Source organism: Cynocephalus volans, chromosome 10, assembly GCF_027409185.1.
Source record: "Cynocephalus volans isolate mCynVol1 chromosome 10, mCynVol1.pri, whole genome shotgun sequence".
Classification (NCBI taxonomy): domain Eukaryota; kingdom Metazoa; phylum Chordata; class Mammalia; order Dermoptera; family Cynocephalidae; genus Cynocephalus; species Cynocephalus volans.
The window spans coordinates 9,097,831-9,119,366 of NC_084469.1; the positions used below are offsets into that span (position 1 = coordinate 9,097,831).

Sequence of the window (21,536 nt, forward strand, 5' to 3'; positions counted from 1 at the left end):
GCAGAATGACCCACACAACGGGGAGGAATCAGCTCGGGCGGGGAGGAGGCCACGCACCACCCAGGCTAGGAAGAGGAAACGTCTGTAGGGTGGGTAAAAGGATCATGTTGCCTTTTTACAATAAAAGTGGATGGTGAGCTCTGTTCCTGAAGTGGAGGGTGGGCCCAGGGGAAGGAGAGGACTGGCCTCAGGTCTCAGTTTCACCATCTGTAAAACGAGAGTGTTGCCGAGAGGCTTTGAGATTCCTTCTGGCTCTGATGTGTACGTGGGGCCCACCCTATCTACTGTCCTTGGGAAACAGCAGCTCAGTGACTGCTCAAGTCCTTTGTGGTGTGGCCTCGAAAAGGTACCTCTCTCTTCCGAAGCTCTATCCATCCCCCTCTCCCCCAGGATCGAGTGACCAACACAAAAACACTCAGCCTGCTGGCTGTTTTGTGACATTTTAGACACAGAAATTTCCTGCCAAATGGAAGAGAAATCGCCCCCGGACCCTGGCAGCTTCTGGCTCTCTTCCCGGCCTCTCACAAATACAGCCCCTGATCTTTCAAAAATTTCTTACCCAGTCTGTAGAGACAAAGTTTGGGCTGGGTCTTGACAGCAGTTCTGACAGATGGATGGGGGAGGGGTGGTTCCACAATTCCCCTGCCCACACCCCACAAGCTGGTGTCCCCGTTTCCTGTATTAATGGTGGGGTCATGTAGCTGTGTGACACGGGGCAAGTTGCTTAGTCTCTCTGTGCACCCTTTCCTCAAATCTAAAATGGAAGCCCAGTATGTGGTGAGGTTGAAGTGACATGCTGCATATAGAGAACCTGGCACACATTAAGAGCCCAATACACATGAGCAATAGGTATTACCATTATTGCTTACTGCGTGTGACCTTGGGCTGGTCGCTTGCCCTCTGCAGCCACAAACCTTCTCCTTTGTGAAGTGGGGGGAGCAAGACAGCGCCTATGGAGTGCCTGGTGCTCAGAAAGAGCTCACTGAACTGCGGCCACTGTGGTTGGGAGCGAGGGCGGCTTGGCCGTGCAGCGCAGTCCAGAGACACTATTACCGCGTAGGTTTTCTTGGAGCCGACAAGTGTGTCGATGGAGGAACAAGGAATGTGATACGTCCCGGCAGCTGGGGGAGCCGGAGCATATCTGGTATGTGTCTCTGGAATGATTTGGGGAAAATTCACCGAAATTGGAACTTAAGACGCAAACTGCCGGGACACAGAGATACGGAGCTGTCCGTGTGCACACCCCCCACAAAGGGACCCGGTACTGGGGTGGGAGTCGGCTTACACAGCACAGCGCTGCTCAGGCCCGCCCTGGAATGGCCGTGAACTTGTTGTTTTTCCACGTCATTTGCTCTCAAATGTACTATCGAGCCGGGCGATGCTAACCCAGCGGCCGCAGGTCCCTCCATGCAACAAGCGATTGTGTGTTCTTTGGAGGTGGCCAAAGGGGAGGAGGGGGCCCAGCCCCAAGGAGCTTGGGGAGAGGGAAACAAATCCTTCTTTACAGTGAGCTGGCGTGTCCTGGAGCCAACTTCCCCCAAAGCACATGCCATTTCTGGCTCTTGAAGGGGTTAAAGGCCTCCTGGAGTCAAAAACAAGCAGGTGTCCCACCGTGCCAGATACGCTGCCTAAACTGCTTCCAGCTTTTTTTTTCCCCTTCTGCAATAAGTCTGTGATCAGCCACGGGACAGAGGCGCCAGCAGCCTGCCTGTGACAGGCATCAGGTTAGCTCGCTCCCACTCGGGTGGCGCGCCCAGGATATAAATCCAGGCTCGGGGCCCCTGCTACGGCTCCTCTCCCTGCACACTCAGGAGAGGGAGTTTCCTTCCAGAGACCTTTCTTTTATCTGAAGCCGCACAGCCCAGCAGGCTGCACTGACTTGGTGGAGGCAGCCACGGCTGCAGCAGCCTTAGCAAGGAAGCCTGCTGGGGTGGGGAGGGCAGGTGTCTCCAGCCCCTGAGAAGAAGGCCCTGTTGAGCCCCAGTCTCTGGCATCGTTGGAGCCGGGGATCTCTGGCCGCCACAGACTGCACCATGTGGGCCCTGGAATGCTGCTGGTTCTGGCCCCGCTGGGGGCAGGTGGCAGCGCTGCTGCTGCTGCTGATGGTGCCCCCGTGGGGCCTGACACTGCCGCCCATCCGCTACTCTCACGCTGGCATCTGCCCCAATGACATGAACCCCAACCTCTGGGTGGATGCGCAGAGTACCTGCAAGCGGGAGTGTGAGACAGACCAGGTGAGTGTGTTAGTGAGGGGGCGGGAGCTGCAGGGTTGGATGCCTTGGGAGTGCCCAGGACCAGGAAGGACATAGGCCCTGTCTACCTGGAGATAAGCAGGGTGTGGTGCCTATCTAGGAACCCCGAGGCCAGGAAGAAGAGGTGGGTGTGATGACCAAGTTCATCAGGGACTGGGAATCCGCAGGTTCCTTCTCCATGTTTGCTGAGGGCCGCTATGAGCCAGCCCTGTGCCAGGCACATGGTGTGGACTGGCGCAACACGTCGGCATGGTGGACATCAGCAGCCTGCTCACAGATGAGACAGTCAATGCGCAGAGCTGAGCAGGGAGTGGCATGAGGCACTGTGGCCAGTGATGGAAAGGTGGCTTTGGAGCCCACGTCTGACAGCAAAGCTGCAGTTTCACCCAGCCTCCAGGCCACTTCCCCAGGGCTTTGGACCCTGACCCTGACAGCCACCACGCTATCAGGCAGGGCAGGCAGGAACAGCTCTGAATAGACCTCCAGGTGTCCCTGGGAGGGAAGTGGACTAAGTTCCATCCTTCCAGGTTCCTTGGTCCTGCCTTCTGTTCTCATCAGAGGACACTGCAGCAGGCCAGGACCAGTTCTAGGGCAATTATCTCCCAGCAACCAGGTCACTCCCAAGGGCCACTCCTGCCCACCCCCCAGAGGCAAAGGGCTCGTGGTACTTGCACCTTCTCTAAGAACCATTTCCTGCCCAGCCCAGCCAGCTCTGAGGGCAGTGCAGAGTCTTTCCAGGATGCGGGTGTGGGCTGAGCATGACCAAGGAGCATGAGAGATCCTAGTGCTCCTACGGATGCCTGGATACACACAGGAGGGCACAGGGCTGCCCTGGGGACAGTGGCCCAGGGGACAATTAGGCCTCTCAGACCAGATGCTGCCAGTGGGCAATGGTGATGTTGAGGGAGAGGAAGATGTAGGGGGCCTGTTCCCATCCAGCTGAGGTCATGTCTTTCGTTGGCTCCATTTGCAGGGAAGCCTGTTTCACTGGCACAGGCTAGCCTGAGAAATTAGGTGGGCATGGGGACAGGGAGACCCTGGCTGGTTTTGTATGTTGTGGGCAAAGGCACCTGTGTGGGGCTGGGGATTCAGACTGCCTATGGGGACATTGCAGTCCCTTCAGCGAAAGTTTCTAAGGGTCCCCTCTAGGTTTCCTTCCTCCTGGCACCTGAGGACCCAGCCTTTCATGGACCTCCGGGTCCTGAAGGAGCTTCCTGGGACAGACTGTCTTTAAGGAAGAGCATTACCCTCCGGCCAAACAGCAGATTCTTCTCCCACCCTCAGTTCCCGCCAGGGTCTCTCCCCCTTAGACCCCAGCTCTGAGAGCTGCCCATCCCTGTCCCAAAGCCTCCCCTGGTGTGGCCTGGAAGCCTATGCCAAACAAGGCTGCAAAACAAAGTCCCCATTCTGAGCCAAAATGGGGAGAACAGTAAACAAGTCAAGCAGGCATGCTCCATGTGCCGGGGCGGGGGTATTTCCCCCTCTTAGCCGATGTGGAATGTCAAAGAGGTTGAACTGCAAGTCCAAGTGACAAGGGCCAGCCCTAGTGGGGAGTAACTCACACAGTTACTACCTGGAGGGGGATTAGGAGTGTTGCTGCCTGCCCAGTGGGTACGACGTGTTATTGTTGAAAACACCACGTGAGCCCCTTGTTTGTGTGGGCTCCGGGAGCATGTTGCTCATTTCGAGGAATTAAACTAATGCCTTACGTGGCTCCACAGAAGATCAGAGGGGATTACGGCCCAGCAAGTCCTCGCTGACGGCCTTGCTGACCTTTGCCATACAAGGGGACTTTTCTCCTTGTTGCTTTCTGCGCGAAACATCCCACATGCAGCTGAGCACCTGGGTCCGGTACAGCCCACAGTCGCCAGACTTGGCATCCAGGGCCCCTGGCATCTGCCCTTACTCCTGGCTTTGGACGAATCTGGGCCCTCATCGGAGCCTCTGTGTCTGGTGTGTGGGTTGGTCTCCTCAAGGGGAAGAGAGGTGTGGGTCCCAGAGTTTTTGCTCTCTTAGCACCTGGGGTGGCCTGTTCAAGTTGCCGGAGCATCCTCACCCGATGAAAAAAAGACAAAAAGGCAGTCTCACATGTTCAACTACACCTCATTTGTGGTAACTATATGATGCAGAAGAAAAAACACCATTTCAGAGTCCTGTCCATTGGAGCTTGACACCCTTTCCTACCACTTCCTGTCTCTGTGAACTTGGCCATCACCTCTCTGAATCTGCATTCTCATCTGTAAAATGGTATAAGAAACTTGCCCTTTTAGAGATCTATGGTCCACGTCTTCCCACACTGTTAGCTGTGTGAACCTGGGCAAATTACTTAACCTCTCTGTGCCTCAGTCATCATCATCCATATAGTGGGCATAATGGCTGTAGCCACCTCTGGCTTGTGCTGGGCACGATAAGTTGACAGGTGTCAAAGTTCTTAGATGAGGGACTACCACATAGCAGAGGCTTGTACATGTTAGCCATTACTATTACCAAATGTTTTGCTCATACTGGAGGGTGAGTGCATGTTGGTTCCCCCACCCTCAAGCTGTGGGGTGGGGTGGGGAGCCCATTCTCTGTCCCTTCCCCTCCCTGGCCAGGCCTCTCTCTTGGCTCTTTCAGGAGTGTGAGACCTATGAGAAGTGCTGCCCCAACGTGTGCGGGACCAAGAGCTGTGTGGCAGCCCGCTACATGGATGTGAAAGGGAAGAAGGGCCCGGTGGGCATGCCCCGGGAGGCCACGTGCGACCACTTCATGTGTCTGCAGCAGGGTTCTGAGTGTGACATCTGGGATGGCCAGCCCGTGTGTAAATGCAAAGACCGCTGTGAGAAGGAGCCCAGTTTTACCTGTGCCTCGGATGGCCTCACCTACTATAACCGCTGCTACATGGACGCTGAGGCCTGCTCCAAGGGCATCACGCTGGCCGTTGTCACCTGCCGCTATCACTTCACCTGGCCCAACACCAGCCCTCCGCCACCCGAGACCACCGTGCGTCCCACCACGGCCTCCCCGGAGACCCCTGGGCTGGATGTGGCGGCTCCAGCCCTGCTCAACCACCCTGTGCACCAGTCGGTCACCGTGGGCGAGACAGTGAGCTTCCTCTGTGATGTGGTGGGCCGGCCCCAGCCTGAAATCACCTGGGAGAAGCAGCTGGAGGATCGGGAGAATGTGGTCATGCGGCCCAACCATGTGCGTGGCAACGTGGTGGTCACCAACATTGCCCAGCTGGTCATCTATAACGCCCAGCCCCAGGATGCCGGCATCTACACCTGCACGGCCCGGAATGCTGCTGGGGTCCTGAGGGCTGACTTCCCACTGTCAGTGGTCAGGGGGGGCCAGGCTGCGGCCACCTCGGGGAGCAGCCCCAATGTCACAGCTTTCCCAGCGGCCGAGTGCCTGAAGCCCCCTGACAGTGAAGACTGCGGGGAGGAGCAGACCCGCTGGCACTTCGATGCCCAGGCCAACAACTGCCTTACCTTCACCTTTGGCCACTGCCACCGCAACCTCAACCACTTTGAGACCTACGAGGCCTGCATGCTGGCCTGCATGAGTGGGCCGCTGGCCGTGTGCAGCCTGCCCGCCCTGCAGGGGCCCTGCAAGGCCTACGCGCCTCGCTGGGCCTACAACAGCCAGATGGGCCAGTGCCAGTCCTTTGTCTACGGTGGCTGTGAGGGCAACGGCAACAACTTTGAGAGCCGTGAGGCCTGCGAGGAGTCGTGCCCCTTCCCGCGGGGGAACCAGCGCTGTCGGGCCTGTAAGCCGCGGCAGAAGCTCGTGACCAGCTTCTGTCGGAGTGACTTCGTCATCCTGGGCCGTATCTCTGAGCTGACCGAGGAGCCTGACTCAGGCCGTGCCCTGGTGACCGTGGATGAGGTCCTGAAGGACGAGAAGATGGGCCTCAAGTTCCTGGGCCGGGAGCCACTGGAGGTCACACTGCTCCACGTGGACTGGGCCTGCCCCTGCCCCAATGTGACAGTGGGTGAGACGCCGCTCATCATCATGGGGGAGGTGGACGGCGGCATGGCCATACTGCGACCCGAGAGCTTTGTGGGAGCCTCGAGCGCCCGGCGGGTCAGGAAGCTCCGCGAGGTCATGCACAAGAAGACCTGCGACGTCCTCAAGGAGTTCCTGGGCTTGCGCTGAAGCCCCGCCCCGGCCCCTCCCTGGCCCTCTTCCACCCCTACCCCCAATGCCCCTCAGTCAGCAAACCGGGCAAGGTCAGATTAGACAGCCGTGGGCCTGCAAGGAAACAGCCACCAATGTGTCAGAAAGAAGCCACAGTAGGATCTTAGAGCACCTTCTATTTTGGGGGTTCAATAAGGGGTCCATCTCTTTTTTAGCTAGGGGAGACAAAAGAAGTCAATAGATGCATGTGAGTTACTCCTGACGACCAGTCTGCTCCGGCATTCTTACCTCCCTTTGCGGTCATCCTTCCCCTGCTGTCCCAACCATCCTACCCCCAGGCAGGTTCCCAGACAGGGCTCAGGAGATGGCGGCTGCATGGTGGTCACAGGAACAGTTGAATTAACTGGCTTGCAAAGGAGGTGGGTGGGGAGAGACAGGAGGGCCCAGGGAGTCATTGGGACAAACTTCTAGGTCATTGTGAGCATAGACCCCTCGGTGTTGGGGGTGGTGGGCTGTGGGAAGCCAGAAGCGTAGCCTGACCTAGAGCACAACTTGCCTCAAGAGGAGGCTGCTGGGACGGGCACCTTTGGGTGTCATCTGTGTCTCTTAGGCCACCATGGCACCTCCAGAACACATGTTTCTTGTCCTTGGCTGCACTGGTCCATTGATTCACTTCTGTTCAATTCAACTCAATGGACATTTTCTGAACACATGATGGGTGCCAGGTGCTAGGACCATAGAGAGATGTCCATCACTGCCCAGCTCAGAGTGCCTGAACACAGATGCCCTGACCCCAGGGCACCCCAGAGCAGACCCTCAGCTGTCCTCCCAGCCGTCCAGTGTCTCCATCTGATGGGCGGCGTGCTGCCATGTGCCACAGGCCTCTTTGGACCTAGAGCAGATAGAAGCCCCAGGATCTGTTTTGGTAGCGAGAGAAATAAAGGAAGAAAAAGCAGGAGGGTGGGGAGGATAGTGAAGGAGAAAGAAGGGGAGGCCGGCTGGAGGAGGAGGAGGAGCCCTGCTCAATGCTCCCATCTGGTGGTGGCCTCAGGAGCCCGCAGGGACTGGGACGGAGGCTCTGGGTGAGGCCTGCGAGGGACGGCTTGGGGATGTGGCAGCTCATTGGTACGTTTCTTGTGTTTCCAGACTTCTTGTGTGGGCCTGGCCACTCCACCCCTAGATAGAGGACTTAGGAGCCCCCTAGCAGCTCTGCATCTGCCCCCCACGCCCTCCTCCACCCTTCATTTTGTCCCTGTCCCCCCAAAGCTGAAGAAGGCCATTGAGGGGCGTCCTCCTCCCTTCTTCCTTAAATACAGGAAGATACCAATTAAAAGTGCATAGTATCAAAAGCCCTTCTTGTATGATTTGTTTGGGCTAATGTGGGGAGGGGGAGGGAAAAAGGTAGTGGGTAGTGTCATTTGCTTTGGTGACCTCACCAGAAGGAAACCTGGCCAGTGGGACCCTATTTGGGCAATGGAGGGACACCGCAAATATTCAGGCCCACTTCGCAGCTCCAGGGCTCCCTAACTGTGGTGCTCAGCTGGCCCTGTGAGTTATGCATGAGAAGGCTGAGGCCAGAGAAGTGAGGTGACTTGTCCAAGAGCACAGAGGCAGGAAGGGGTGGGGCTTAGGCCAGGTGCTCTGACCTGCAGTCTCGGTGCCCCCACCCCACTATGGCAGTATGGTGGGTCAGGTGCAGATGGTGTCGGGTTCAGAGGTGAGATGGTGAAGGAGGCAGGAGTGGGGCAGGAAGGGGGCATGCTGCCCCACTGTGACTCCCCAGGGGGCCTCTGGGCGAGGCCTGGTCCCAGGACCACTCTGGATTAAAGCCCTAGGCATGCTCAGGGCATGGGGCTTGGGTTCTGGGAATGTGGACAGCCGGCCTCTGGCCTTAGGGAGGCTCATGGCTGCTACCCACCCTGGAGACATGTTCAGGAGCCCTGCAGCCTGTCTGTCCCTCACAAGAGACACCTCTTCCCTGTACACTTCCCTGGGTTTTCCTGGGCCACAGCCCAAAGGAGGAATCCAGGCCAGGCCCAGCCCAGCCAATCTCACCTGCAATAAGGGCATGAGGAGGGGGCAGGAGCAGGAAGACAAGACAGGCTGCCACACTGGGAGGACAGAGAGGCCAGAGGAGTGGGAGTTTCTCAAGTCACCACTGGGAGAACACTGAGCACAAAACTCAGCCACCAACAGTATGACAGCAGCCTTGGGCCCCTCCCTGCTCGGGGTGGTTAACCAGAGAGGACAAGGAGATCTGGGGACGTTCTGTCGCACCAGCTTCTAGCCCAGGGTGGCCCAACAAATAGCCCATCACGATAGAACCTGAGGAGGCCAGTGTCCATATGCCAGCACCGTCACCCTCCTCACCCCCACTTGCGCAAATATGGGCCTGAGTCCTTTGGCTGGGCTGGGATAGCAGAGGCCCAGGTGACTGTTCTGCATCCCTGGGCAGGTGTGAGGTTTAGGGGAGTCCCATCTCAGGGCTTCCTCTCACCAGACCCCTGCCCACCCACAGCCCCAGACCTGGAGACCCTGTCATACTCCAGCCCCACTGAGTGAGAAAACCCAACTCATGGAGCCAGGCTCATCTAGGTCTGAATCTGGGCTCTGCCACTTACCTGCTATCTCTCTGAGCCTCATCCGTAAAACATTTCCTCATCCATAAAACAGAGGGTAGTAAGATCACTTTATGGAAACTTGGGAGTTCGACCCTATTAACCTTACAGAATCAAAAAGGCTGGGAAACAGAGCCTGGCAAAGAGTGGCCGCCCCATGTCCCTTCCCACCCTCAGCGACTCCCTGGCCAAGAGCAGGCCCCTGGGACCTGAAGCCCTCCCTCCCATCACCCTCTGGGCCGTGGGCTTCACGGGTTCGGTGACCACATCTTCAAATGCTTTACGCTGTTGCTCACAGAGTACATCCAAACTGAGTACTCTACACAGGCTGACTTGGGGTTCAGAAAATATGGGCACTTAGGGAATGGGTGGTTTCGAATCTATTATAATTTCTAACCGACTGCATGGCATTTATTTTTCTATCCTTTAAAACCAAGCTAAGTGTTTTACCTCTGTTACCCTATGCCTCATACAACTAGGAGGTGCTCGGTAAAGGTTGGACTGAGTTCACAGGGCCTGGCTGCCAGCAGCCTGGGAGATCTGGCCCCAGCCTGGGCCCCAGCACATAGGGAGATCAAGGCCTCCTTCGCCAAGGCCCGGTTCACCTGCATCCCTGTCTACACCAGATGCTTACTCTGCCCCTTCTTGTGTCCATTCAGTTCTCCTTCCCTTCTAGCCCTTCTTGGCCTTTTCAGAGGCTGCTTCTCCGTGGCTGCCTCCAGACCAGCCCCAAGGCCTCTGAGGCAGGGCAGCTTGGCCTTTTCCACCCTCCACTTCCCCCGGCACCTCCAGCCTCCTAGGACAGACACTCTGCTCCATTGTCTAGCCAGCTGCTCCGTAGTCTGATGTCATCCCGACAGTGGGGCCAGAGAGCAGGGATCGGGGACAGAACCTGACTGGGGGAGGGGGAGAAGAAGTACAGAGCCTCATAGTGATTGCTTAGGCTGTGGAGAACGCCCTCTGTCAACTGTCCTGTTTTAACAACACCAGCACGAGCAAGCACTGACTATGTGACAGGCACTGGACACCATCTCTTGTAACCTCCATCGCAACTGTATGAGTGGAATGCTGTCTTGTAGGTGGGAAAACTAAGGCCGGAGGGGATAAGAAACCTGCCCAAGATCATATAGTTGTTCAGTGGCAGGGCCAAGATTTGAATCCTACCAGTCTGACTTCAGGGCTCTTACAGCCATGTTATGCTGTGAAACACACACACACCCTGCCCCAGTGCCACATGCACTTCACCCCAGGCTGTTTATGGCCTCACCATGTGACATGTATTTTTCTATTGCACACATAAGCAGTCATGGCCTAGATTCCTGAGCGAGACATCAGCCTTCTGCCTACTCATCCTTCAAGACTCAGCTCCTCGGGGAAGCCTCCACTGTCCCCAGGCTGCGTAAGCACTCTCCAGTCCCTGTCTCCCTCTGTGCTCACACTGATCCAGATCAGAATAATTGCCTAGGGGCTCACAGAGCACTTGAGGGGTTTGTTGGATGGACAAAGGATCATGGGACCAAAGGCCACATGGTGCTACTGCCCCGGATGTCCGCAAGGCTGCAAAGGGGCCTTTCTGGGGTCTTCTCTCCTTTTTCCCAGCTCTACTTCTGGGTACCTCTACCTCCTCCTCTTCCTATCACCTCCCCAAGGAGTCTGAGGCCTCCCTCTGACTCTGGGGAATGTGTGATTAATGTAGGCAGGATGGGTGGCAGAGTTCCTGGGTCCTATTCTTGGCCATGGCCTCATTCTGGAATGTGCCTGAGGTCAAGTGACACCCCTCTCTCAGGCCGTGTCAGGAGGAAGAATAAACCTCCAGCTGGCACTCTCCTGAAGGTGAGGGGAGGGCAGGCAGGTGGGCAAGCCTACCACTCTTCTCCTTCCCACCTCTCGGCTCTGCAGCCCTTCAGCAATTCTATTTCAGGATCAGGTTGGAGTCCCTGTGTCCATGTCCCAAATTACTCTGGCATCCAGGTTTCCAGCAACTCTCTGACCACCTTCAACCCCACTCAGATGAGGGGAAAACAGGACTCAGCTCCAACATCTCCCTCACTGGACTCTCTCAGAGGTGGGGCCTTTTCCCAGCGTGGCTGTCAGGGGTGAAGTGGGGCACTTGGATGCTTTCTGCTCTTTTCAAGTCTTGAGGATAGCGCCGGACAAGATCAAGATGCACCCATCCTGATAATTTGTTTTCTGTTTTGTCGTGAGGGACACATCCAATTCTGTCTGTAGTTTAAGAGAGGGCAGAAGATAGTGACTTTTGTCTCCTTTCTGCGTGGACAGCCGGAAGCAAAGAGGGGGCCTGCAGCATTGTTACAGACCCTCGACAGGAGAGAAGCAAGGTGCCAGGAGGGGGGGCGTGGACAGGTGAGTACCAGCAACTCTGAATCAGGCACTGTATGTATACTGTCCAGTGTACCCTTCAGGACACTCTTTGAGCTAGATGTTATTTTACTATTTCATCATTTGACAAATCCCACCCTACAACCGGCAGGAGGCAAAGATGAGCTGTGCTTTGTTCACTTCTGTACACCCAGCACAGGGCCTGGCCAAAGAGGGTGTTCAATCAGTATTTGTTGAATGAATGAAGCAAGCTCTATAGACCTCATGGAGGAAGAGCTGCCCTGGTAGGTATTAGTCTCCTATTTTACAAATACTGTGTCTGAGACTCTAAATGATTAAAGGAAACTTGCCCAAGGTCCTAGGGTCAATAAATGAAAGAGACAAGATTCATACCCAAGTCTGTCTGACTTTAGTGACTAAACTCTTTCCAAGGTGATAGATATATATTTTAACCATCACAGTTAAAGGCTGTGGACCCCAAATGACAGTTCTCCTTCTGAACATCCATAACCTCTGCTTCTTTTTTTTTTTTAAGTTTTTTACAACTTATTAATCCTCTTGTGAAAACTTCACATAATTATCACAGATGAAGTCATCGCAGAATCTTTACTCCTGATTTTTGCCAGCACCAACACTGGCCTTTGCAGTCCCCCGACTTTCTTCATTCTGTTCTTGCATTCCTTTCACTGTTTCCTTGAGGTCTTTTTCTTCTCATACAGGCCATGTCTTGCAAGTCTATGTTTGGATTCATTTTTCTTTGTATAATCCAAGGAATCATAAATCATGCCAAAGCCAGTTGTCTTGCCACCACCAAAATGGGTTCTCAATCCAAATACAAAGATGACATCCGGTGTGGTCTTGTACATTTTGGCTAATTTTCCCCAAATTTCTGTCTTAGGTGCTGTTGCCTTCCTGGGGTGAAGAACATCAATGACCATTTGTTTCCTCTGAAGTAGTCAGTTGGTCATGGACTTCCCAGTCTGGATAGTTACTGAGTCATTCATGATGCCGGCTGATCCTTAGGAAACCCATAACCACCACTTCTAACTGGTCCCTGACCTCTGGGAGTACCAAGGCTTTATGGAACAGGCTTAAAGCTGCACTCTCCAATATAGTCAGTAATGAATTCATGTAAATGAATGCAAATGAAATAAAATACTTCCTTCGTTGCACTAGTTACATTTCATGTGGCTAGTAGCTACCATATTGGACAGCACAGACACAGAATATTCCCATCAGCACAGAAAATTCTATTGCACAGTCTTGTTATAAAGGATTAACACATAATTCTTGTTTTCTTTGGTAGAGGGCTTTTGTAGGGGTAGGGGGACTACTCTAATGGTTTTTAACTCCAAGCTCCTGCCCTGCCAAGGACTCCAGGGATCCTCTTCATTAGCCACTCGCTCGTATATTGCCAACCTACTACAAGAGCTCTTTAATTACCTCCATTGTCTCTGGACCCTGACCTCGGCCTCAGAATCCCCTCATCTTCCCTCCCAGAAGGCTTACAGGACCTCAGGCAAATAAAATTCGTGATGGCCTTCCTCAGTATCCCAGAGTTCCTAAAGAGGTAGGCAAATTAGTACACACACACCCGTTCCCCAGCACCAACAGCCATGACACTCAGGCGAAGATGTGTTTTCCAAACTTTTAGCTAAATCAGATAGAAAGGGGCTGCCAATAGGAAGGAGACAGGAGGAACTATAGGCTTTGTCCTTCTGGAGCACAGCACAGTGCCCAGGACAGCTGCTGCCTCCCAGGAATCAGTCTAACACTGGGCCAGTGACTCAACAGCTCTTCAGAGACACCGTGCTGCAGCTGTAATGTTTTCTTGCCTGGAAGTGCTGACTAGAGGTCTAAGAATTATTTTAGTGATCATTGCTGCTTTAATTATATTACATAAGCCTTTAAAAAGAGGAACCAGGTATTTTAGGCTTCAGGGTCCCCAAATCTTCTTGATGTCCAGGGTGGGTGGCAATGAGAAAAGGCCAAAGTCAGGGAAGAGCAGGGACTCTTGAGTCTGACCGCCTGCGCTCATATAGTGGCTATGTGACTGTGGGCAAGTTAACCTCACTGTGTTTCAGCAACTTCTCCAGTTGCCCCTGGAGAACTGCCTGTTTGCTCCAGCTGGTGGTGGATCATTGCTGCCGCTTCCTGCCCATGGCCGGAACAAGAATCAGGAGAGAACAAGCCCTGTCCCCACAGCTGACTTTGGAGAGCAAAGTGAGAATAAATGCAATCTTCTCTGCTGACATGGGAAGAGTCCAGGATGAGGGCAGCTGGAGAGGGAAAGTGGGACAGACAGACAGACAGACACACACACACAGACACACACACACTATGGATTGTGCAGTTGGTGGCACAGTAAGAAAAGATGAAGTGCAGTAATTTGGGTAGAGATGGGGAACCTCTGGGACCTCCATTGAGGCCCTAAGAACATTTCTCCACCCTGCATGACCAGTTCCAACACCTCAGAGCTCAGCTCTACTGACCTCTTATTTCAAGTACCACTCCCAGTCTCAATGAACAAAGGGGCAACAGAGGAAAAAGGGAAACAGGCTTAGGGCCCTAGTATGGTCAATAACAGACTCAAAGCAATCTTCACAATCATCAAAACCAACAATTTCACCCTGTGACCCTAATCAGAGGAGAAATTGGTGTTTATGGATGAGCAGAACGCAGCTAGTGAGACTGACACAGAAGGCAGCCCATCCCCATCACAGGCCTTGCAGAGGTGGGGACCCTTTACCAATTAGATGCCCTGGTGGCAGGTTAATAATTTCCATTACTAATAGCTAACAGCACTTAATATGTGCTCAATGTGCATTATCTCATTAAATATTCACAACCCTGTGAGGTATATATTACTCACCTCCATTTAATATTCTCCTCATTTCAGAGAGGATGAAACTGAGGTTCAGGGGGATTTAATAACTGGCCCAAGGTCCCTGGCCAAACAGGGAAACTAACCGAAGTGTGGTATTTGGCTGCAAAGCCCATGCCTTTCACCCCATGTATAATATCTCCCACCACAGGTTCAAGAATACTCAAGTATGGTTTCCTCTCACTTTTGCTTTCCCCCTTCTCCCTGCTAATAAACCATCATGGATTATGAAACCTGCCATCTAGGATTCTCATGAAAAGACATGTTTAAGGCCATTGGATCTCCTCTAAATAGGCTGAGCACATGCCCTTGAGGTTAAGCCACAGGCAAAGAGAGAGAGAGAGAGAGATTCAAGTCCTCTCTCACTGATAAGTAGAGAGAGTTTAAGTAATTCTATGTGGGGAAGAGGATTATGCTTAATGCTTTTTATATCTTACATCCTCATCATGAAAAACCTACCATGTAGAATTTTTCAACCCTCTCTTACAGATAGGAAATCCGAGGCTGAACAGGTTTAACAAATAGGGCTCAGCTATTTAAGGGTGAGTGGGATTCAATTCAAAGTCTGACCCCAAAGCCCATGTTCTTTCTCATACAGGATCACTGGGAGTAATGTTATTTGGAGGCTTAATGAAGCCCCCTACACTAGTACAGAGCATTCTTACTTAGTTCTTAGCAGTTACCAAGGAGTCTGGAGGGAAAATTGTGGGGTCTAAACATCTATCCCCGCTAGTGAAGTTGGTGTGAGACATGTACCAGATGCTGGTGTTTTCTGCTCCAAAGAAGGATCCATGTTTTGTACAGAGTAGTGATGCTCTCTGAACAGTCCCAGGTCACATGAAAGAGACTGGCCTGCTTCTGGCGGTATTTTCAGTGGATGACAGAGTGCTTAGCCACAAAGGAAACTTAGGGGAGCCTGGGGAAGGACATGGCCCAGTGGCAGTAACCCAGCGGAAAAGTTATTTGGGGCTGTTCATTTCTGACTGAGATTTACACAAAGCTTTCCCTCCAAATCATTATTCTTTTATTTGTACTCAAACCAGAAGACATGGTAAGCATCCAAAAAGCTAAACTGGAAAATGAAACAGTTGAGCTCTGCAAAGACTTGTTTCCCTGACCAGGGGTAGGGTGTGGTGATGGGGCAGTAAGTGGGAGTAACTTGGTGGTGTCTGAGTTTGTGCAGTGAACAACAATTTCCATGGTCACCGACTTCTGGAAGGGTGGTACCTGCTATGAACCCTGACATCACAAAAGCAAAAAGTTTTGTCACCAGAGGTAGGAAAACAAATGAGATGACCCCTAGAGGGAGCTTCTAGCTTGAGGTTGTTTCTGGGATAAACTTTAAGATGAAAATATATCTTGAAAGATAGGAGTTGGAGCCATCCCTTATACAACCTAATTTGCCAACCCCCTACCCCCACTAGCATCACTTCTGTCCTTGGACTTCTTACCCATCCTCCCCATCGCAACCCTGGGTTTGACGAATAAAGAAGTTCTAAACCACCTCCCGTGTTTCTGTACAGATCTTGGAACAGTGAAAAAAATAAATTAAATGGCCAAATTCAAAGGCAGCTTCTCCCAGGAGTAATGGGCTGGCAACAGAGCTTCTATTTCTGATTTCCTCTGCCTTTTCTCCCCAAGGATTAGCAGCACACATTCTTCCAACTGTGGACACATTAGATGAAGGGAAAGAACCACGATCAAGTTTTTCCTCTCAAGTGGCTGTTCCTCCACTGGAGCTGGGAAACTGAGGGAGCCCAGACTTCCCCCGGTACTCCCAATAAACATTTTATCCATTCTTCATGACTTGGTAACGCCTCCTAGACCTAGAATCCCTCAGATGGGCATGGTCTCTTCCTTTTTTTGTTCAGACCTCAACATTTTCCTGTGTATTAGGATTATTAGGGCTTGTGTGTTATCTTTTGCTAGACTGTAAGTTCCTTGAGAGGTTCTAAAGGTTTATTTATATGTATCACCACCAGTTCTGAATGCAGTAAATGTTCAATAAATGTGTTGAGTGGATAAACACAGGGGCTGTTATTAATCATATTTCACCTTGTTTGAGAAAGGATTTAAGGACAAGAACGGAATCTGAGCCCAGAGCAGCCACCTGAGTCAACATCACCTTTTTGCTATCGTAAGTACTAAAGCCCAGGACCAAAGACTTCAGTACGTGAAGTGCTATAGTTACCTCTCAAAGAATCTGATCATCCAGAGAGAAATGGTGATGTGGATAAATAAAACTAGTACAGAGCCCTCAGACTCTTATACCTTATTCCATTGTGTTTTTGCAGTAGATTTCCCTTTCCTAATTGTGCCTGGCAAAGGCTGATATTAAAACAAGTTTGGGGTTGCTGAACAAATGACCACTTACACGACCAGGCTGGATGTGCAGGAGAGAGAAACTTGGCACAAAGTGCATTTTAGATAACGTCTTCTAAATAATCAGGGTGGTTCTTTTATAAAGTCTACCTACCAGTGGAGGTCATCCAAAAGAGCAGTATAGTGTAATGGTTAAGGATCATGGGCTTTGTAAACAGAATCTCACATTTCGAATCCTAGCTCTACTGGTCATGACTCTTGTCACAAGCTTTCTTGCCTCCATTTCTTCATCTGTAAATGAGAAAAATAGTACAACCTTCAGAGGGCAGTAAGGTGAAGTGGTTAAAATGTATAAGTGCTTAGCATAGTATCTAGCACATAGTAAATGCTACAGAAGGGTTGGCTATTATTACGAGCTTCTGAGGTTGGTCATTCCCTCTGAGTCCATAGGACTTCATTATAGAATCAAAATTATCATCCTTCAGCTACCTACCTTCCTTCAAAATCTGGAAGAAAACAGTCATCAGGAAACTGTGGTGTGCTTGGACTAGGGGTACTTGTCTTGGATCTCAGAACTTCTGCAAAACTTCCATCAAGGGACTCTCAAGGCAAGTCTCAGGGCAGTGTAGACAGATGCTGTCTCTTCTACTGCTCTTTCCACCTTTCCCAGACCCTGAAGGAAAGGCAGATAGAAGACATGCCCTAGCCCCCTTTTTGCTGGCTCCCAGACTCTTCCTTCTCTTTTGGCAGATTCTCCTGGGGAGATAAGGTCTTACTCCATTTCTCTATTCCTTTTACACAGAACCCGAAAAGTTCTTTGAACTTCTGTGGTTAAGATAATAAACAAGAGTTTCCTTCCAAAAGACATTTCTTCCTAAGTTACCAAAAAAACCACACAGTTTCCTTCCTTTTGTCTGATCTTTTGTAAGATTCAGAAAGATGAAATTTCCGCAGGTAAAATGCTTTATAGCTGTGTGAAAATGGGGTTGTTCTCAAAGTCTTTAGTTAAAGAGCCCCTGATGACACCTAAGTTTCTAGAAAGGATGCCCAGGGATTTCAGCTATCTTAAGTATTGTACTCATATGGTTTAGAGATCCTTATCATGTTTCCTGGAAATAGAAAGGAGTTAGCAGAAAACAAGTCACCAGGGCTGTACAGAATTGTAGAATGGCAAGTAGTTTACAGAAGAAGGAGATCTGGGGAAAGAGCTCTGAGGGCCACAGGCAGATCTGGATAATCAGAGTGAAGAAAAGCAGGCATGCTCATCACTACAGAACAAAACAAAATCCAACCTTCATCCTTACTAGCAGTGATTGATGGTTGGTGGAAGGGCGGCAAGGAAAAACCATCTGAAAGAGTACCTGCATTTTGCGCAAAACAGAAAAAGAGACTATGCCTAGGAACTACTGAACCTGTGTCACAAGGTATCTGGATCTTGTACTAAACTGGACAATATTAGCAGGGTCCTATGATTCCATTTCTTAAACCACACTGATGCAATACTGATAGTACTCCTTTCTGTCAGTATCCAGTAGTCTTCAATTTATACTCATTTGCTAGAAACCAAGCTAGACTGATGTCATGTCCATGCTTATCATACTTTCTTTCTGGCCTAAAGGAAGTGTGAAATTGTTTCAAGTCAGAATCTGGTTTTAGGGGGACATACAACCCAGCCTTCATAAACCAAAAAAGCCTATGGCTCCATATCTTTCCAGCTCTCAACACTACTAAGGAAGGAAGAGAAAAAGAGACCTCAAGAGCTGTAGAAGGGCATGGAGAGAACCAGTGTTTAAAAATAGCTGCAACCTGATGGCCGGGAAGGAAGTTTCTGTTTTTTAACATTCAGTGCAAAAAAAAAAAAACCCATAAAAACAATGTCTAGCTCATTTTGTCAATGTGTTTTTTTCCACAATTATTTTCGAAACACTTGAGGAGTATATAGACAGAAGGGATGCGACCTAAGAGTATATGCCAAGGTTTGTCTAAAAATATTTTACACCTGTTCTCTGTTCTGCACACTGGTCATATTTTATCAGTGAAGTAAGTACTCATAATGCCAGATGGAATGTGTTTCTCCTTCCAAGTCCTCACTGTTTTTCCCTTCTGTAAAGCAAACCTCCTCTTCTTTTCTACCTGCACTAAAATAAAGCTAGTACCATTATCCATATGACATATCTACCACCAGACCGACATTTTAACTACTTCTATTCCTGAGCCAATATTTTAAAATAAGAACAACTACTTCAATATTTTTCACAACAGCATGGACATTTTAATTTAACAAACATTTTTGGCTGCTTCCAAAAGGAACATCAACTAGTATACTGGATTTAAGTCAATTTGCCAGTTGTATGAAAAAGAATGGTGAAACACTGGTTTCCTTCAGTGCCTCAAAACTAGAAATACAAACTCAGTGATATTACTGAAACATGAGTAGAATAACTTTTAGAACATTATTGTAGAATTTTAATTCTGTTGATGAAAATAATTGACTAAATAACAAAATGTTGATAAAAGAAGACAGTTATGGTCTTCATTTACTTTTGTGATTTCAAAAGACCACAAACATGGCTAAAATTCTGGACTTCATGTCTTCCTAATACTGTAAGCCCCAATGACACATATTCTTTTTTTTTTTTTTTTTTTAAAGATGACCGGTAAGGGGATCTTAACCCTTGACTTGGTGTTGTCAGCACCACGCTCTCCCAAGTGAGCCATGGGCCGGCCCCTAAGGACACATATTCTATTAGTTCATTGACAACTCTTTTTTGGGGGTGGGCGGGCAGCTGGCTAGTACAGGGATAGAACCCAACCGAGTTAACTGGCTGGTCCCTGATTGACAACTCTTAATAGCTCAGTGATTAGTTCTCATAGCTCCCCAAGGAAGTATATTAATATCACCGTACCTGTTTTAGAGATGAATAAACTGAGCCATCTGAGTCAAATGACTGAATATGATTAAGCAAGGAATTAGAACCGCAATTTCAAATAGCTTCCAGACATGAACTGCCTCCCAATTAAATATTTTCTTCTAAGGTTTGCTTAATTGCGAGATGATCTCAAAGTTCTCACTCACAGACTGTATGTATAAAGTAAGTCTTCTGAAATATAAAATTTTAGAACTCAAATGCAGTCCTGTGTTGCCTAACAACAGGGATATATTCTGAGAAATGTGTCATTAGGTGATTTTGTTGTTGTGTTAACATCACAGAGTGTACTTACACAAACCTAGATGGTACAGCCTACCACACATCCAATCTATATGGTATAGCCAATATAATCTATAGGACCACCATCATAAATATGGTCCATTGCTATGCAGTAGGCACATGACTACAGAGAAATGATTGCAGAGTAAACTTTACTACTTAGAAGTTAAATTCCATAATAATGAGACTTTTAGCCCAGTCTAAACCTCCAGAAGCCCATCTAAGGGTTCAGCAATATATGGTCTAATGAAATTCTTTTTTTTTTTTTTTTTTTAAAGATGACCAGTAAGGGGATCTTAACTCTTGGCTTGATGTTGTCAGCACCATGCTCAGCCAGTGAGCAAACCGGCCATCCCTGTATAGGATCCGAACCCATGGCCTTGGTATTATCAGCACCACACTCTCCCAAGTGAGCCATGGGCCGGCCCTGGTCCAGTGAAATTCTAATTAACCCAAAAATCTAAATAGTAGGCAACTTAGTATAATAGAATTTAATCCATATAGAAACTAAAGAAATTCTCCTGAGCCATTTTTAAAATGGGCTTTTGTGTTTACTGTTCAAACATGTTCAAAACTAATAGCAACGATAAAGGTATGTAAGTTCATCCATAATAGCTTATGATTCTAAAGTGTTACCACTTTTTTATTTTAAGCCAAAATATATTGTGACTTTTTTCAAGAAAGCTTTTCACAGCAAGTTTCAAATAAGAGGTCATTTGGTTTCCTGAAGGTTATAAAGTAAAAGTAAAAAGACCATTTATCAAAAAATCTATACATATAGAAATCATGTATTACAAGGGTTTGAAAAAGGTGGCTTTTCAAAGTAATTTAAAAACAAATCATTGTAGAAACACACTGTTGAATACTACTTTGGTAAGTCACTTGGCCTTTCTTTAGAGTGTTATCAATAAAGCACAGATAAGGACTGTGCGTAAAAATAGCCAAGGGGGTCAATGGTTACAATTTTACTTATAAGTAATGTTGCCACTAAATCTAGTATTTTGTCTCAGGGAATTATCCAGTGGTTCTAGGATGGGAAAAGTAATTGATGTGATTAAGAAAACCAACAAAATTAGAGCATTGATATAACTCGATTTCTAAAAGCATTTCCAGATCACCTATAATTATAGTTAACAGCCAATGGAAATATAAAGTATCTTTTCCAAAACATCATCATGACTTCTAAGCATGGTTTACATACTAGCCTTCCAACTAGACCCTTCTCATTAACACTTTTGTAGAGATTCTACAAAACATGTGGCTGATACATCAAAAATGGTTTTATTTCCAACTTCAAATCAGAATAGCAACAAATCTGAGAGACCAAAGCATAGTGCTTAACAGCACGAACTCTGGGACCATGACCTGAGTTTGAATACTGAGTCTGCCACTTGGTGGCCATGCAATCTTGGGTGAGTTAAGCTCTCTGTGTTTCAGTTCCCTACTCCCACCCCCAGTCTATAAACTGGGTTAGAATTGCACTTGGCACATAGTAAGTGCTATGTATTTGTTAACTGAATGATCAGAAAGATTGAAAAAAGTCTTTAACAAACACAAGTATACTAATTTTCCAATTATATGTACACAGATATTGACCCTAGATCCTTTAAACAAGAAGATAGTTTCTTCCCTACATACCACAAAAACTAAAGAGCTCTGATCTCAGGTGACCTCCTGGGCCAAACTGATTAAGCATCAACTGATTGGTTCTAAATAATGTAATGGGTTTCATTCAGTAGTGACGACTTTACATACTTGTCTTCTAATAAGGCTATCTTATCTGTTCTTGCAG

The 21,536-nt window shown here is 49.3% G+C and overlaps 1 protein-coding gene and 1 pseudogene across 1 annotated transcript; one reads left to right on the forward strand and one right to left on the reverse strand.

The window, feature by feature from the left end:
• The first annotated feature begins 2,033 nt into the window (after positions 1 to 2,033).
• WFIKKN2 (WAP, follistatin/kazal, immunoglobulin, kunitz and netrin domain containing 2) lies at positions 2,034 to 6,389 on the forward strand. The gene is made up of 2 exons (XM_063112955.1): positions 2,034 to 2,234; positions 4,869 to 6,389. Exons 1-2 carry the CDS (start codon positions 2,034 to 2,036, stop codon positions 6,387 to 6,389), a joined length of 1,722 nt encoding a protein of 573 aa, XP_062969025.1.
• Positions 6,390 to 11,935: 5,546 nt separating this feature from the next.
• Positions 11,936 to 12,333, reverse strand: LOC134388534 (small ribosomal subunit protein eS24-like; annotated as a pseudogene).
• Positions 12,334 to 21,536: the final 9,203 nt, after the last annotated feature.